Raw genomic sequence first — 18578 nt, forward strand, 5'->3', positions numbered from 1 at the left:
ACCTCCTTCCCTCAGCCAGGGCATTTAAAATGGGTCGTGGATGGGTATTCCAGCATGACAATGACCCAAAACACACGGCCAAGGCAACAAAAGAGTGGCTCAAGAAGAAGCACATTAAGGTCCTGGAGTGGCCTAGCCAGTCTCCAGACCTTAATCCCATAGAAAATCTGTGGAGGGAGCTGAAGGTTCGAGTTGTCAAACGTCAGTCTCGAAACCTTAATGACTTGGAGAAGATCTGCAAAGAGGAGTGAGACAAAATCCCTCCTGAGATGTGTGCAAACCTGGTGGCCAACTACAAGAAACATCTGACCTCTGTTTTGCCACCAAGTACTAAGTAATGTTTTGCAGAGGGGTCAAATACTTATTTCCCTCATTAAAATGCAAGTAAATTTATAAAATTTATAAAAAGTTTTTCTGGATTTCTTTGTTGTTATTCTGTCTCTCACTGTTCAAATAAACCTACCATTAAAAGTATAGACTGATCATTTCTTTGTCAGTGGGCAAACGTACAAAATCAGCAGGGGATCAAATACTTTTTTCCCCTCACTATCACAATTCCAGTGGGTCAGAAGTTTACATACACTAAGTTGACTGTGCCTTTAAAAAGCTTGGAAAATTTCAGAAAATTATGTCATGGCTTTACAAGCTTCTGGTAGGCTAACTGACATCATTTGAGTCAATTGTAGGTGTACCTGTGGAGGTATTTCAAGGCCTACCTTCAAACTCAGTGCCTCTTTGCTTGACATCATGGGAAAATCAAAAGAAATGAGCAAAGACCTCAGAAAAAACATTGTAGACCTCCACAAGTCTGGTTCATCCATGGGAGCAATTTCTAAACGCCTGAAGGTACCACATTCATCTGTACAAACAATAGTACGCAAGTATAAACACCATGGGACCATGCAGCCATCATACCGCTTAGGAAGGAGACGCGTTCTGTCTCCTAGAGATTAACATACTTTGGTGCTAAAAGTGCAAATCAATCCCAGAACAACAGCAAAGGACCTTGTGAAGATGCTGGAGGAAACAGGTACAAAAGTATCTACACTGCTCAAAAAAATAAAGGGAACACTAAAATAACACATCCTAGATCTGAATGAATGAAATAATCGTATTAAATACTTTTATCTTTACATAGTTGAATGTGCTGACAACAAAATCACACAAAAATTAATCAATGGAAATCAAATTTATCAACCCATGGATGTCTGGATTTGGAGTCACCCTCAAAATTAAAGTGGAAAACCACACTACAGGCTGATCCAACTTTGATGTAATGTCCTTAAAACAAGTCAAAATGAGGCTCAGTAGTGTGTGTGGCCTCCACGTGCCTGTATGACCTCCCTACAATGCCTGGGCATGCTCCTGATGAGGTGGCGGATGGTCTCCTGAGGGATCTCCTCCCAGACCTGGACTAAAGCATCCGCCAACTCCTGGACAGTCTGTGGTGCAACGTGGCGTTGGTGGATGGAGCGAGACATGAAGTCCCAGATGTGCTCAATTGGATTCAGGTCTGGGGAACGGGCGGGCCAGTCCATAGCATCAATGCCTTCCTCTTGCAGGAACTGCTGACACACTCCAGCCACATGAGGTCTAGCATTGTCTTGCATTAGGAGGAACCCAGGGCCAACCGCACCAGCATATGGTCTCACAAGGGGTCTGAGGATCTCATCTCGGTACCTAATGGCAGTCAGGCTACCTCTGGCGAGCACATGGAGGGCTGTGCGGCCCCCCAAAAAATGCCACCCCACACCATGAATGACCCACCGCCAAACCGGTCATGCTGGAGGATGTTGCAGGCAGCAGAACATTCTCCACGGCGTCTACAGACTCTGTCACGTCTGTCACATGTGCTCAGTGTGAACCTGCTTTCATCTGTAAAGAGCACAGGGCGCCAGTGGCGAATTTGCCAATCTTGGTGTTCTCCGGCAAATGCCAAACGTCCTGCACGGTGTTGGGCTGTAAGCACAACCCCCACCTGTGGACGTCGGGCCCTCATACCACCCTCATGGAGTCTGTTTCTGACCGTTTGAGCAGACACATGCACATTTGTGGCCTGCTGGAGGTCATTTTGCAGGGCTCTGGCAGTGCTCCTCCTGCTCCTCCTTGCACAAAGGCGGAGGTAGCAGTCCTGCTGCTGGGTTGTTGCCCTCCTACGGCCTCCTCCACGTCCCCTGATGTACTGGCCTGTCTCCTGGTAGCGCCTCCATGCTCTGGACACTACGCTGACAGACACAGCAAACCTTCTTGCCACAGCTCGCATTGATGTGCCATCCTGGATGAGCTGCACTACCTGAGCCACTTGTGTGGGTTGTAGACTCCGTCTCATGCTACCACTAGAGTGAAAGCACCACCAGCATTCAAAAGTGACCAAAACATCAGCCAGGAAGCATAGGAACTGAGAAGTGGTCTGTGGTCACCACCTGCAAAACCAGTCCTTTATTGGGGGTGTCTTGCTAATTGCCTATCATTTCCACCTGTTGTCTATTCCATTTGCACAACAGCATGTGAAATGTATTGTCAATCAGTGTTGCTTCCTAAGTGGACAGTTTGATTTCACAGAAGTGTGATTGACTTGGAGTTACATTGTGTTGTTTAAGTGTTCCCTTTATTTTTTTGAGCAGTGTATAGCCACAGTGAAACGAGTCCTATATCGACATAACCTGAAAGGCCGCTCAGCAAGGAAGAAGCCACTGCTCCAAAACCGCCATAAAAAAACCAGACTACGGTTTGCAACTGCACATGGGGACAAAGATCTTATTTTTTGGAGAAATGTCCTCTGGTCTGATGAAACAAAAATAGAACTGTTTGGCCATAATGACCATCGTTATGTTTGGAGGAAAAAGGGGGCAGCTTGCAAGCAAAAGAACACCATCCCAACCGTGAAGAACGGGGGTGGCAGCATCAAGGTTTATGTACCAAATATTAAGTTATGCTTTTCTGATGTATCAAATACTTATGTCATGCAATAAAATGCAAATTAATTACTTAAAAATCATACAATGTGATTTTCTGGATTTTTGTTTTAGATTCCGTCTCTCACAGTTGAAGTGTACCTATGATAAAAATTACAGACCTCTACATGCTTTGTAAGTAGGAAAACCTGCAAAATCGGCAGTGTATCAAATACTTGTTCTCCCCACTGTAAACTTCTGACTTCAACTGTATTTGGCAACTTTAGTTGTAAATGATACAAAACTTTGAATGCCTTAGAAATCCAAAAGATACATGGGTTGCATGATGCGACTATAGGCTGCTGATGATTTGAGAAAGTCGCAACAACAACAAAAACCTGCCACTCTGTTCCTTGCCGCAGGCTGAACACCCGACAAGTGATCATATTTTCACCCATCAGACTACCCTCAACTTAATCTTGTCTTTACTAATATGTCAAAATAGTTTTGATTTAGAATGGCCCATTATCAAAATGGGCAAGACAAAAAGGTCATCCGTATGTACTGGAATAGCAACTGGAGGCCACTTTCCCACCAGTACGTTCTTTCACTCATGTTGGGTATGCTACTCTGGTAATTTCGCTGTGCCACAGGTGATATTCCGGCCAAACTACCCTGTGCTTAAATTGGGAAACAAAATGTATTCTGCTCAGGAACATCAATAGTGACATGTTCACAACGAAACAAATTCCATTAAACTGTTGACAGCCCCCATCTCTGCGCGCTGGAGAAAGGAATGAAGAAGAGAGGGGAGGAGATAGAAACGCACGGTGGTGAGATATTCTGTGTCAGTCTTAATTATAAAAATGTAAAAAAGCCCTATTAGGCTATTCAAAATCTAAAACAAATTCACTATAATTATAGGCTAAATCTGAATTTGTATAATTTAGGTTAGACCAATTTTGTACGAAAGATATCTTACAAAAATTCTGATTCATGTTTTTCTACCATGTGTAATATTCGGTTGGCTATGTATTGTATAAATGCCACACAATCATTTTAATTCAGTTTTTTGGGGGTGCTCATATATAAGTCTATGCTTATGCATAAGCGCTAATATGCATTTGGGTGTTTTTAATTAATCACCTTAGAAAGCACTACTGTTAGGCTTTAAAACAACATCCACAACAGCCATGTTTCAATCTGCTGTTGAACTTCTTTCTTCAAATTGATCAAATCACAGTGAGGTGAGTTTTTAAAGCACATACTGTTTTGCTAAGTGTTTAATGTGATTTGATAGCATTTGCATTGATGTCAGAGTGAGAGGGACAATAGAACCCTGAGTACCAGGCCATTAGCGACCTGATGAACATTAGCAAGTTGGGTAGGCTGCTACTAAGGTATGTCCAGAGTGAAATAAAGGAGATTACCATGACTCAAGGGTCATTTGGAATTTTACTGCGGTCATGACTCATGACTGCGGTGTGGTGGTAAGGTCACCGCAGCAGCCATAGCCCTGGAACCAAAAGGTCACTGGTACAAGCCCTGTTCTGGTTGATCCCCCTTAATTGCTACACCAACAGACTGGTCAATTAACCAATCGCTGGGAAAAGCTTATAGCAGTCTTTGTGTCTACCATGCCTTTATAATTGACATTGGTGTGAGAGTAGAGAGTTATCTAAAACAAGTGTGTGAGATTCTTGCTTAGTCAGCAATCATAAACATAAGCTAATCTTATCCCACTATGTACCATGGGCCAAATAAAGAGGCAAAATACTAGCAGCTCTTGTGCACACATACGTGCCTCATCTCAATCACCTGCATCCACATTATAAAATCGTGCCAAGATTGTTCCACTGTATTGGCCAGCAACAGTACCGGTAGATCGCAGCCAAAAAGACCAGTCACACCATACCCTCAAAGCTTGGCTTACTTAATTTTATAGGACTAATCTGGTTTAGTGGTACCATACAGGCATCATAACACTGGTATCATAACATAACACCCACGTCAAAATAATAATCAATACTGCAATTACAATTAGCTTATCGCTACAGGTCACACTGGCATGGGCTCTTTGTCAATTTATCTTTCTGCGATTCCTCGCATCCTCTCTCCTTGCCTCCTCAAAACACATTGGAGAAGGTGGTCTGAGGGAAGGGACTTTCGACCTTCTCCTCTAATACGCTTGAGAAGGAAGCGAGGAGATGGGAGTTGAAGACTCGCAATACTTTTTACCATCAGCATGCATGTTTTGGTTCTGGGTGCCCAGATTCCACTGACTAGACTTTTAGCTGCTAATGTCTGAGGGAGTTAAGCATGGACAGTGAGACACTTAGCTGGGAACTTTTCTAGTTGAACCATTGACTGGGTGTATTACCATATGGCACACAGACTAAAACCTGTGTGACCACAATACAAAGCCTTGTGAAGACTGTACAAAGAATCATAAAGGACAGAGCTGCCATCTATAGAGGATATTTACACTAACCGCTGCCACAGCAAAGCCCTCTGTATAATCGAGGACCCCAGCTACCCTGGTCACGAACGGTTTTCACTCCTACGGTCCGACAAACCTACTCATGTTGTCATGGTTCTACAGCAAGGTCTTATTAGCTTCTGACCAATTCCAAGTCCTCCTCTGTGTACTATGAAGAGTACAGTGCAGAGTGTACTTACAGTACTGCCAACTTGGTACAGGAGCTAGACCAAAAGGTTAAAAAATAAAAATTAATGTAAAACAAAAAAAGGGGTGATATCCGCTCTCACATCCATTAGCTCAGGGGTCAGCAACAGGCGACCCACAAGCTATTAAAAAAATTAAAAAGACTAAAATCATAATTTAGGAAATCGCTTCCAAGTATTCCCACAAATAAAAAGACATACAGTTGAAGTCATACGTTTACATACACCTTAGCCAAATACATTTAAACTCAGTTTTTCACAATTCCTGACATTTAATCCTAGTAGAAATTCCCTGTCTTATGTCAGTTAGGATCACCACTTTATTTTAAGAATGTGAAATGTCAGAATAATAGTAGAGAGAATGATTTATTTAAGCTTATATTTATTTCATCACATTCCCAGTGGGTCAGAAGTTTACATACACTCAATTAGTAGTTGGTAGCATTACCTTTAAATTGTTTAACTTGGGTCAAACGTTTCTGGTAGCCTTCCACAAGCTTCCCACAATAAGTTGAGTGAATTTTGGCCCATTCCTCCTGACAGAGCTGCCATTTGGAAGACCAATTTGCGACCAAGCTTTAACTTCCTGACTGATGTCTTGAGATGTTGCTTCAATATATCCACATAATTTTTCTTCCTCATGATGCCATCTATTTTGTGAAGTGCACCAATCCCTCCTGCAGCAAAGCACCCCCACAGCATGATGCTGCCACCCCCGTGCTTCACGGTTGGGATGGTGTTCTTTGGCTTGCAAGCTGCCCCCTTTTCCTCCAAACATAACGATGGTCATTATGGCTAAACAGTTCTATTTTTGTTTCATCAGACCAGAGGACATTTCTCCAAAAAGTACGATATTTGTCCCCATGCAGTTGCGAACCATAGTCTTGCTTTTTTATGGTGGTTTTGGAGCAGTGGCTTCTTCCTTGCTGAGCGGCCTTTCAGGTTATGTCGATATACAGTGGGGAAAAAAAGTATTTAGTCAGCCACCAATTGTGCAAGTTCTCCCACTTAAAAAGATGAGAGAGGCCTGTAATTGTCATCATAGGTACACATCAACTATGACAGACAAATTGAGAAAAATAAATCCAGAAAATCACATTGTAGGATTTTTAATGAATTTATTTGCAAATTATGGTGGAAAATAAGTATTTGGTCACCTTCAAACAAGCAAGATTTCTGGCTCTCACAGACCTGTAACTTCTTCTTTGAGGCTCCTCTGTCCTCCACTCGTTACCTGTTTTAATGGTACCTGTTTGAACTTGTTATCAGTATAAAAGACACCTGTCCACAACCTCAAACAGTCACACTCCAAACTCCACTATGGCCAAGACCAAAGAGCTGTCAAAGGACACCAGAAACAAAATTGTAGACCTGCACCAGGCTGGGAAGACTGAATCTGCAATAGGTAAGCAGCTTGGTTTGAAGAAATCAACTGTGGGAGCAATTATTATGAAATGGAAGACATACAAGACCACTGATAATCTCCCTCGATCTGGGGCTACACACAAGATCTCACCCCGTGGGGTCAAAATGATCACAAGAACGGTGAGCAAAAATCCCAGAACCACACGGGGGGACCTAGTGAATGACCTGCAGAAAGCTGGAACCAAAGTAACAAAGCCTACCATCAGCAACACACTACGCCGCCAGGGACTCAAATCCTGCAGTGCCAGACTTGTCCCCCTGCTTAAGCCAGTACATGTCCAGGCCCGTCTGAAGTTTGCTAGAGTGCATTTGGATGATCCAGAAGAGGATTGGGAGAATGTCAGATGAAACCAAAATATAACTTTTTGGTAAAAACTAAACTCGTCGTGTTTGGAGGACAAAGAATGCTGAGTTGCATCCAAAGAACACCATACCTACTGTGAAGCATGGGGGTGGAAACATGCTTTGGGGCTGTTTTTCTGCAAAGGGACCAGGACGACTGATCCGTGTAAAGGAAAGAATGAATGGGGCCATGTATCGTGAGATTTTGAGTGAAAACCTCCTTCCATCAGCAAGGGCATTGAAGATGAAACATGGCTGGGTCTTTCAGCATGACAATGATCCCAAACACACCGCCTGGGCAATGAAGGAGTGGCTTCGTAAGAAGCATTTCAAGGTCCTGGAGTGGCCTAGCCAGTCTCCAGATCTCAACCCCATAGAAAATCTTTGGAGGGAGTTGAAAGTCTGTGTTGCCCAGCGACAGCCCCAAAACATCACTGCTCTAGAGGAGATCTGCATGGAGGAATGGGCCAAAATACCAGCAACAGTGTGTGAAAACCTTGTGAAGACTTACAGAAAACGTTTGACCTGTGTCATTGCCAACAAAGGGTATACAACAAAGTATTGAGAAACTTTTGTTATTGACCAAATACTTATTTTCCACCATAATTTGCAAATAAATTCATTAAAAATCCTACAATGTGATTTTCTGGATTTTTCTTTCTCATTTTGTCTGTCATAGTTGACGTGTACCTATGATGAAAATTACAGGCCTCTCTCATCTTTTTAAGTGGGAGAACTTGCACAATTGGTGGCTGACTAAATACTTTTTTTCCCCACTGTAGGACTCGTTTTTACTGTGGATATAGATATTTTGTACCTGTTTCCTCCAGCACCTTCACAAGGTCCTTTGCTGTTGTTCTGGGATTGATTTGTACTTTTCGCACCAAAGTACGTTCATCTCTAGGAGACAGAACGCGTCTCCTTCCTGAGCGGTATGATGGCTGTGTGGTCCCATGGTGTTTATACTTGCGTACTATTGTTTGTACAGATGAACGTGGTACCTTCAGGCATTTGGAAATTGCTCCCAAGGATGAACCAGACTTGTGGAGGTCTACATTTCTTTTTGATTTTCCCATGATGTCAAGCAAAGAGGCACTGAGTTTGAAGGTAGGCCTTGAAATACATCCACAGGTACACCTGTGGTCCTCTGTAGCTCAGCTGGTAGAGCACGGCGCTTGTAACGCCAAGGTAGTGGGTTCGATCCCCGGGACCACCCATACACACAAAAAATGTATGCACGCATGACTGTAAGTCGCTTTGGATAAAAGCGTCTGCTAAATGGCATATTATTATTTATTATTATTTTACCTCCAATTGACTCAAATGATGTCAATTAGCCTATCAGAAACATCTAAAGCCATGACATCATTTTCTGGAATTTTCCAAGCTGTTTAAAGGCACAGTCAACTTAGTGTATGTAAACTTCTGACCCACTGGAATTGTGATACAGTGAATAAGTAAACAATTGTTGGAAGAATTACTTGTGTCATGCACAAAGTAGATGTCCTAACAGACTTGCCAAAACTATTAGTTTGTTAACAAGAAATTTGTGGAGTGGTTGAAAAACGAGTTTTAATGACTCCAACCTAAGTGTATGTAAACTTCCGACTTCAACTGTACATGATCTTGTCTCAATATATTCAAAAGTATGAAATTGTTATTTTCAAATACAATTTATTTTGGGGCTTAGTTGTGGTCAATTTGCAGTGTACAAATTATTATAATTATGTTCCAGCCCCCTGACCATCCATTCCCTCCCCAAAAAATGGCCAGCGGCTGAATCTAGTTGTCTACCCCTGCTTTAGCTTCTCCTGCCTCTAAACTTAGAGTCCTCATGTGAATGTCTCTGAAAATGAATGTCCAAGACAAATTTTCCCCAGTCCAGGGGACAGATTATTGTAAGAAACTGCCATAGCCAAGCGCACTCTGTTTTTATGGGTTAGGTGATTGCCACTAGGACAGTAGGTATGAACATTGGACATTCCCTACAGCTGTCAGATCAGATGTGTTTACACAACCAATTTAGATAAGGACTAAACAACCTCACTTTTACTGCATCTCTGGGTGGTAAACACACAGACAGAAAGAGTTGTGGGCAATAAAGACAACGATCTCTACTCGGTTTATACCAGATAAATATAGATAATGACATTATGGGCAAACAGAGATACTGGGTACATTAATGTTCTGTTCATACCATAGTTTATGGTGGGTACGTTTTCGACCATGACACTACATCTAACGATAATAAGAAGAACACACAAGAAGTGTCCAAAGCGTCGACAAAACTACGGGTGTGCTCAAGTTATTTCACGCACAGCTTGTTTTTCCTTTGCTACTGTCACCACTTGGTGTCAGAGATCAAATAAAATGTCATTGATGACTTGACTGATGAGGCTCCTTATGCCTGACAGGCAGAGCGCCGCCAGGCAGCCTGAAGCATTTGTACCCCATTATAGACGTGTGTGTAAATGCTGTGCGTGTCTCTAGCTAGCTAGCCATCTGTGTGTTTATCTAGCTAGCTGTGTGTGTGTGTCTGTCTGTTACTCACAGGGTGGATGTCTATGAAGAGTCCATGTTCGCCCTCAGTAGGCTGAAGTCCCTGTACGAAGTCCAGCAGGACAGGGTCAGCATTGTAGAAGTGGGGGTGGGAGATGAACACAGGGGAGTCTAGAACACAATGTTAATACAACATCACAATCATCATTATCATAAATATCCTATGTAAGAAGTATTTGTGAGACAAGCGGTTGAATCCTGACTATGAACTTTGTTCAAATCTCCCCTTGACATCAATGCATGATTTATACAAAACTTTTATACAGTATGTGGGCATTTCTCAAGATACAATTCAGCCCCAAGTGCATACAGGATGTTATCTTGAGAGGCATGTTCTATGGGGTGCTAGATTAGGAACATAAGTGAATCATGGTATGTTGTCTCATGCCTAAGTGTTTCTCCATCTGTTTACACAGGCTCCTCTGTGTGCGTACACAGCGGCATGGCTCCTCTGTGTGCGTACACCGCGGCATGGCTCCTCTGTGTGCGTACACCGCGGCATGGCTCCTCTGTGTGCGTACACCGCGGCATGGCTCCTCTGTGTGCGTACACCGCGGCATGGCTCCTCTGTGTGCGTACACAGCGGCATGGCTCCTCTGTGTGCGTACACAGCGGCATGGCTCCTCTGTGTGCGTACACAGCGGCATGGCTCCTCTGTGTGCGTACACAGCGGCATGGCTCCTCTGTGTGCGTACACAGCGGCATGGCTCCTCTGTGTGCGTACACAGCGGCATGGCTCCTCTGTGTGCGTACACAGCGGCATGGCTCCTCTGTGTGCGTACACAGCGGCATGGCTCCTCTGTGTGCGTACACAGCGGCATGGCTCCTCTGTGTGCGTACACAGCGGCATGGCTCCTCTGTGTGCGTGCTTGTCATACCCCCTCCACCAGTCTGTTTTTCAGACAAGGTATCTGGGTCATGACTAAAAGGGTATATGACGGTCACCCCTGAGATGTGTCCATGTGTTTGAAAAAATAAAATGGGTGCAGTGAAATGTGTTTTTTTACAGCGTCAGCCATAGTAGTACGGCACCCATGGAGGAAACTAGGGTAAGTGCCTTGCTCAAGGACACAGACATGTTTCACCTCGGCGGCTTGGGTATTCAAACCAGCCATTATTCAGTTACTGGCCCAATGCGCTAACCGCTAGGCTACCTGCAGCCCTAAAAAAAACATGTGCATGCCTCCGGGTGTGACTGCGTGCACGCGCGTGTGTGTGTGTGCGTGCACTGACTGGATCTGCAGCTGCTGACATTGAGGAGGCCAGACTGTCTGCAGGGACAGAATCCCTCGTTGGGAGCGTAGTCTGATCCATTAGCGAACATAGTCTTAGGAGCCACGTAACGATACAGAGGAATCCCATCCATTATCCCCTCACGCTGGTACACCAGCTCCAAAGACCTTTAGAGACAGAGAGAGAGAAAGAGTGAGGGTCGGTCTGTCTGTCTGTCTGCCTGCCTGCCTGTCTGTCTGCCTGCCTGTCTGTCTGTCTGTACCTGCAGGCGTCAGGACTGTAGAAGGGCAGTGTAGACTCTTTGGTCATGAAGGGAGGCCACATTTGTCCTGCTGTACCGTTGATCATGTTACACTGAGGAGTCTTCCAATTGGTCAACTAGAGAGAGAGAGAGACCGAGGGTTATCATCCATTATACAATGAGCTCTCTTTCTAGAGCAGGACATAATTGAAAGAGTTGATTCAGGATTTCACTAGTCACATTTTAGAACTTTTGATTAATGTATATAGACAGAATAGTCCACTCTGTAACAGTTGCCATTGATTTCCATGGAGTCCTTGTAAAAGAGGCCCAATTCAGTTTCTCATCTATGCTTCTTCCAACAGCCCCTCTCAGCCCAATCTGTAAAGGTGAAGGCACATGGATGTGTGACCTCTGACCTCTCACCTTGGTCAGGCCATTCCATGAGTCCACTTTGTGAATCAGCCTGATGTCATCCTTCCCAGTGTGGATGGTGAACAAACCAGTGTTTGAGTTGTTGAACTGATGGAAGAAACGGACACAGATTGACATTTGACCCTTCACTAAAACCAGACAGCCAACCTAAACAGGTTGTAGATCAGGGGTACGCAAATACTATTTGCGGTCCGGACACACACATTTCCTAGGTGGCAAAGGTCCAGATGGATATTGTCATTAATTGCCGTAGTAACAAAGCCCCACCTCACAACCCATGCGATCCCAAACTGTTCAAACAGTTCCCACCCCTCGTTGCATTTTTAAAAGCACATTTCCTGCAATTCTACACATTTTGCCATTGGGCGGAGAGAGAATTCTGCAGTTAAAGCAAATTTCATGCAATTCTCATGTCTTGGGTGTTCCTATTGTTATGTAACCGATTAGCCAGCCTACCGGTTTAAATACACTCGTTATGTCTAGGGGTCCTAGGCATAGCTACGTGGTCTGTAACCGGATTTAATGTGTGCAATTAGGTGAGAAGTCAGAATATGAGAACAGTGTTTTATGCACGTGTGCCCCAGGACACAGCAACCTTACCTGGGTCCAGGGCCAGCTCAGTCTCGACTCCTGGGTCGGTATGCCCAAGCAATTATTGTTTGTTTAGTTGATGCCGATATAAATGTATACAAAAGAAAACGTCTTGTTTTTTTTTTAAACAGGCGTGCCCAAACTAAAGGAGGTAACATTAACACAAAATGACCACTGGCAGGGAAAGAGGCTTCTGGCCACCTCTCGCACTGATTGCCTATCACCCCGCACCTATGTACTTATCAATGCTTCCGAGCAGGGCACCTGACCCAGTTGCTGCTGCCCCCTAGGAATGGAATGTGGAAGTGGTCATGTAGTGTCCATCTATGTGGCAACCCTAAACTAGCCCCCATATTATAACAATATGATAATTGAGTGACTCAACAAAAACAAAATGGGGGCCCCTGGGCACGTACTCTGGCCATGATACAGTTGAAGTCAGAAGTTTACATACACCTTAGCCAAATCCATTTAAACTCAGTTTTTCACAATTCCTGACATTTAATCCTAGTAGAAATTCCCTGTCTTATGTCAGTTAGGATCACCACTTTATTTTAAGAATGTGAAATGTCAGAATAATTATTTATTTCAGCTTTTATTTCTTTCATCACATTCACAGTGGGTCAGAAGTTTACATACACTCAATTAGTATTTGGTAGCATTGCCTTTAAAATTGTTTAACTTGGGTCAAATGTTTCGGGTAGCCTTCCACAAGCTTCTCACAATAAGTTGTGTGAATTTTGGACCATTCCTCCTGACAGAGCTGGTGTAACTGAGTCAGGTTTGTAGGCCTCCTTGCTCGCACACGCTTTTTCAGTTCTGCCCACACATTTTCTATAGGATTGAGATCAGGGCTTTGTGATGGCCACTCCAATACCTTGACTTTGTTGTCCTTAAGCCATTTTGCCACAACTTTGGAAGTATGCTTGGGGTCATTGTCCATTTGGAAGACCCATTTGCGACCAAGCTTTAACTTCCTGACTGATGTCTTGAGATGTTGTGTCAATATATCCACATCATTTTCCTTCCTCATGATGCAATCTATTTTGTGAAGTGCACCAGTCCCTCCTGCAGCAAAGCACCCCCACAGCAGGATGCTGCCACCCCCGTGCTTCACGGTTGGGATGGTGTTTTTCGGCTTGCAAGAGACCCCCTTATTCCTCCAAACAACAATGGTCATTATTGCCAAACAGTTCTATTTCGGTTTCATCAGACCAGAGGTACGATCTTTATCCCCATGTGCAGTTGCAAACCGTAGTCTGGCTTTTCTATGGCGGTTTTGGAGCAGTGGCTTCTTACTTGCTGAGCGGCCTTTCAGGTTGTCAATATAGGACTTGTTTTACTGTGGATATAGATACTTTTGTACCTGTTTCCTCCAGCATCTTCACAAGGTCCTTTGCTGTTGTTCTGGGATTGATTTGCACTTTTCGCATCAAAGTACGTTCATCTCTAGGACACAGAACATGTCTCCTTCCTGAGCGGTATGACGGCTGCGTGGTGTTTATATTTGCATACTATTGTTTGTACAGATGAACGTGGTACCTTCAGGCGTTTAGAAATTGCTCCCAAGGATGAACCAGACTTGTGGAGGTCTACAATTCTTTTTCTGAGGTCTTGGCTGATTTCTTTTGATTCTCCAATGATGTCAAGCAAAGAGGCACTGAGTTTGAATGTAGGCCTTGAAATACATCCACAGGTACACCTCCAATTGACTCAAATGATGTCAATTAGCCTATCAGAAGCTTCTAAAGCCATGACATCATTTTCTGGAATTCTCCAAACTGTTTAAAGGCACAGTCAACTTAGTGTATGTAAACTTCTGACCCACTGGAATTGTGATACAGTGAATTATAAGTGAAATAATCTGTATGTAAACAATTGTTGGAAAAATGACTTGTGTCATGCACAAAGTAGACGTCCTAACCGACTTGCCAAAACTAAAGTCTGTTAATAAGAAATTTGTGGAGTGGTTGAAAAACAAGTTTTAATGACTCCAACCTAAGTGTATGTAAACTTCTTATTTCAACTATAACTACAAGATTTAGATAGCTGGTTAGACTAACTTACCTACCTGGCTAACATGGGCTAGTTTATCAACTGTTCATTTCTAACAGGTTATAAATAGCTCTTCAAGGTCTGTCAATGAATTACATAATAGGAAAACTGCCCATGCACGCACCTCCCTCCCGTCTAAAATGGCTTGCTCTCCTCTCCTCCACCGTCTTGCTCACCCACTCACCTCAGCGAAGAGGCCAAACTTGCCAGTGGAGGGTAGCATCCCAGGGAGCCATTTATTGAGGAAGTCCACCAGCTTGCTGTCGTAGCCCCACATCAGCTCTTCTACAGACTTGGTGAGGAAAGGTCCCTCCTTAAAGGTCTTAAAGGTGGTGCTGATCATCAGACGCAATGCGAACGGCAAGTTCTCCATCATCACTGCCGCACCCTGGGAGACAGAGGGGAAAGAGGAAGAGGTGAGGGAGAGTCCAGTTCTAATAAGTTAGTGAGTGTGTGTGCACTCAGCAGTGCAGTCTTACCAACACAAGCATGTTGGGGATGGTGACCACATCCGACTCATTGCCCATTGACATGCTAGGCTCAAAGAAGTAGCTCCTGTATTCAAGATACGACACTGTGTGGTTTGGATGGAACGTGATGTTCTGCTTCTGAATACGCTTCCTGAAACACATACAACCACACAACCCAGGTCAACCTCAAACTGACTGTAGATGTAAATGGATAGAGAGACTTTACAACTTTAAAAGGGGTTTACAAGTCATTTATAAGGGGTTTATAAGGCATTGAGGCATTTATGAATACTTTATTGATTGTTAAATCATACATGAAAGTTGATTGGAGATCTGAATGAAGAGTGAACTTGCAGGGGTAAAGCCTGTCAATTTTTCCCTACTTGCTGATCGAGAGCAGAAAAACCATGACTATGCACTCCCCCACAGAGACAATTTTTTTCTCCAACTGGCCTAACTGTTACACAATGGTCCACATGTAGAGGCTCAGAGCCACAGAATGTTGAACTCCAAATACTGGAAACCATATGTCCCAAAGTAAACCTCCAGAACGAAAACACACTTAGACGTAGGCATACATCACAACACTCAAAATAAAACATGTACAGTGCCTTGAATAAGTATTTGCCCCCTTTGATTCTCTATTTTTGCATATTTTTGAAACTGAATGTTATCAGATCTTCAACCAAAACATAAGATAAAGATAAAAGGAGTTTACAACAAAAAAGTATTCTTATTTTATTTATTTAACTAACGCAGTTACGCAACACCCAATTAAAGTAAAAAGTAATTGCCCACTTACATTTGTGTGTTTTCAAGAATGAACTGCTCGTTTCAAGACCTGCCACAACATCTCAATTGGGATTAGGTCTGGACTTTGACTAGGCCATTCCAAAACTTCAAATGTGTTGCTTTTTAACCATTTTGATGTAGACTTGATTGCGTGTTTTGGATCATTGTCTTGCTGCATGACCCAGCTGCGCTTCAGCTCACAGACGGATGGCATGACATCCTCCGATTCAGAGCAGAATTCATGGTTGCTTCTACTAAGGTAAGTCGTCCAGGTCCTGAGGCAGCAAAGCATTCCCAAACCATCACACTACCACCAAGCTTGACCGTTTGTATGAGGTCCTTTCTGTGGAATGCAGCATTGATGGGAACCATCTCGTCCAAAGAGTTGACTCAAATTTGCCAGAAAGCACCTGGAAGATCATCAAGACTCTTGGAAGAATGTTCTATGGACAGACGTCTAACATTTTGGACAACATGGGTCCCATTATGCTATAATGGCTAGAAAGCAACACATTTGAAGTTTTGGAATGCCCTAGTCAAAGTCCAGACCTAATCCCAATTGAGATGTTGTGGTAGGACTTTAAACGAGCAGTTCATGCTTGAAAACACACAAATGTCGCTTAGTTAAAGCAGTTCTGCATGGAAGAGTGGGCCAAAATTCCTCCACAGCAACATGAGACTGATCAATGACTACACGAAGCGTTTGATTGAATTCATTGCAACTGAAGATGGCACAACCAGTTATTGAGTGTAAGGGGGCAATTACTTTTCACACAGGGGCATTGGTGTTAGGGCTGAACGATTAATTGCATTCGCGATAATATCGCGATTTGACTGAACGCGATTTTCTAATCGCAACGTGCGCGATTTGAGGTGGTCACGTGACGCGACTTTTCATGCTGTCCAGCGCAATGGCCTCTTGCTCGACGGAACAGTCAGAAACTGACACAGCTGATACTTTAATATCGAAGAGGAACAGCACGTCGGTGGTGTGGAACTATTTTGGTTTTAAAAAAGAAGATGCTGAGCAGCGTCAGGTGTTGTGCAGAGCATGCCGTGCTCCGATTGCTACTTCACGGGGTAACACTACAAACCTGTTTCAGCACTTAAAAAAATACCACAAATCAATGCATGACAGTTGTATGACCAAAATGCCGAGCATCAGTGCGCGAGACAAGCCAAATACCTCAAGACAGGGATCACTGACAGAAATGTTCGAAAGTGTCACTCCGTATGAACGTAATTCAAAACGGCACGGACAAATCACTCGGACAATAACCGAGTTCATAGCCAAAGATATGATGCCTCTCAGTCGCAGAGGCAGAGATAAACAATTACCTGATGACTCCTACCATTGATGGAGAAGATGATCCATTGGCTTGGTGGAGGGTGCACAAGATCAGCTACCCACAGTTGTGCACCATGGCACGCAAGTATCTTTGTGTACCTGCTACAAGCGCTCCCTCAGAGCGTCTTTTTAGCACAGGAGGGAATATTGTGACTTGCACTCGCTCATCCTTGAAGCCAGAAAAAGTCAATATTCTGGTTTTCTTAGCAAAAAACCTGTGAGCCACTGAGAACAGAACTGTTGGATAAGTATGGCTGGCAGTGCCATACTCGTAGTGAACTTTAGTCTGTGTGGTGTGTTATTGTTGTGTACTTGAGATAAGTGAGGCTCATCTATTTTATATTATAATATTCAAATCGTTTATAAAAAATAGTTTGTCTAAATTAAAAGTGCATTTCTCATTTTTTATTTATAACTTTATTTACTTTGATTTTACAAAATATTTTCAAAGCAAATTCCTTGTTTCAGTTGTGTGAAATGTTACTGACTTGGGAGCAGTAAGATACATACAATTTAAAATTATTTTTTTCTTAAGACTGTACCTTTTGCACACAGTGTTTACAAAGTTCATGCCTTTGTTTAAATTATTTAAATGCACAGTGGCAAAGCCACAGATGTTTCTGTAATGAGCAGTTCAATAAAAAATTTATTTCAAGTCATACATGTTTGAATTTAATTCTAACAAATAGACCCAGCCTATGGGAAAGAACATTTCACACTAAATGTATATACTATTGTGTTGGTCATATTTAAATCATTCATTATGTTTTGTAGGGGAAAAAGGATAAATAAATTAAATCGCATATTAAATCGCAATCGCAATATTGGGGGCAAAAAATCGCAATTAGATTATTTTCCAAAATCGTTCAGCCTTAATTGGTGTTGCTTAACTTTTATGAAATAAGTATGCAATTGTTGCGTTAGTTGTTCACTCAGGTTCCCTTTATCTAATATTAGGGTTTGGCTGAAGCTCTGATAACATTCAGTATCAAAAATATGCAAAAGTAGAGAAAATTAGAAAGGGGGAAAATACTTTTTCACAGCACTTTAGATCTAAAAGGCAGACTTTCCTCCCATCAGCACAACAGTACTAGGTCATAACTGTTCCGCTTATTAACCACTGAGGGCATTCCACTGAGACTGGCTCCTATTAGCTTACAGAGACAAAAAACAGGAGAGAACTTAAGAGAGAACGGAGAAAAGTTGTTAGAGAATAAAGAGAAAGGGAGGAAAGGTAGAGAGAAAGAAGATCGGTTTGAAAACAGAGAGACAGTGGATAGTTAAGTTATAGGGTGAAAGAGGCCAGAGCAATAAGGACAGGGGTCCGATATTCAGGGGTGACAGAGACGCTAAGAGACAGAGACATGCAGGTTGACGTTTAAAGACGATTTATGCTTGATCCGGCAATGCAGTCCGGAGGCTCCGTGTGGAGGGTGTGACGCAAATGCGGCACCTTCGGAGGCTTGCAGAGGCCAAATCAAGCTCCATACCACATCGCTGTGCGCCTC

General features: G+C 43.1%; 1 protein-coding gene across 3 annotated transcripts in view; it reads right to left on the bottom strand.

The window, feature by feature from the left end:
* Positions 1-18578, bottom strand: part of scarb1 (scavenger receptor class B, member 1) — a 70128-nt gene that overhangs the window by 23782 nt on the left and 27768 nt on the right. For all 3 annotated transcript variants that reach the window (XM_084160426.1, XM_084160425.1, XM_084160424.1), the window contains exons 3-8: positions 14940-15081; positions 14645-14848; positions 11806-11901; positions 11401-11516; positions 11139-11305; positions 9898-10016 (exon numbers count right to left, since the gene is read on the bottom strand). In XM_084160426.1, the coding sequence (XP_084016552.1) occupies positions 9898-10016; positions 11139-11305; positions 11401-11516; positions 11806-11901; positions 14645-14848; positions 14940-15081 (844 nt within the window). The remainder of the gene's footprint in view (positions 1-9897; positions 10017-11138; positions 11306-11400; positions 11517-11805; positions 11902-14644; positions 14849-14939; positions 15082-18578) is intronic.

Source organism: Coregonus lavaretus (genome assembly GCF_964263955.1).
Source record: "Coregonus lavaretus genome assembly, chromosome: 4".
Classification (NCBI taxonomy): Eukaryota; Metazoa; Chordata; class Actinopteri; order Salmoniformes; family Salmonidae; genus Coregonus; species Coregonus lavaretus.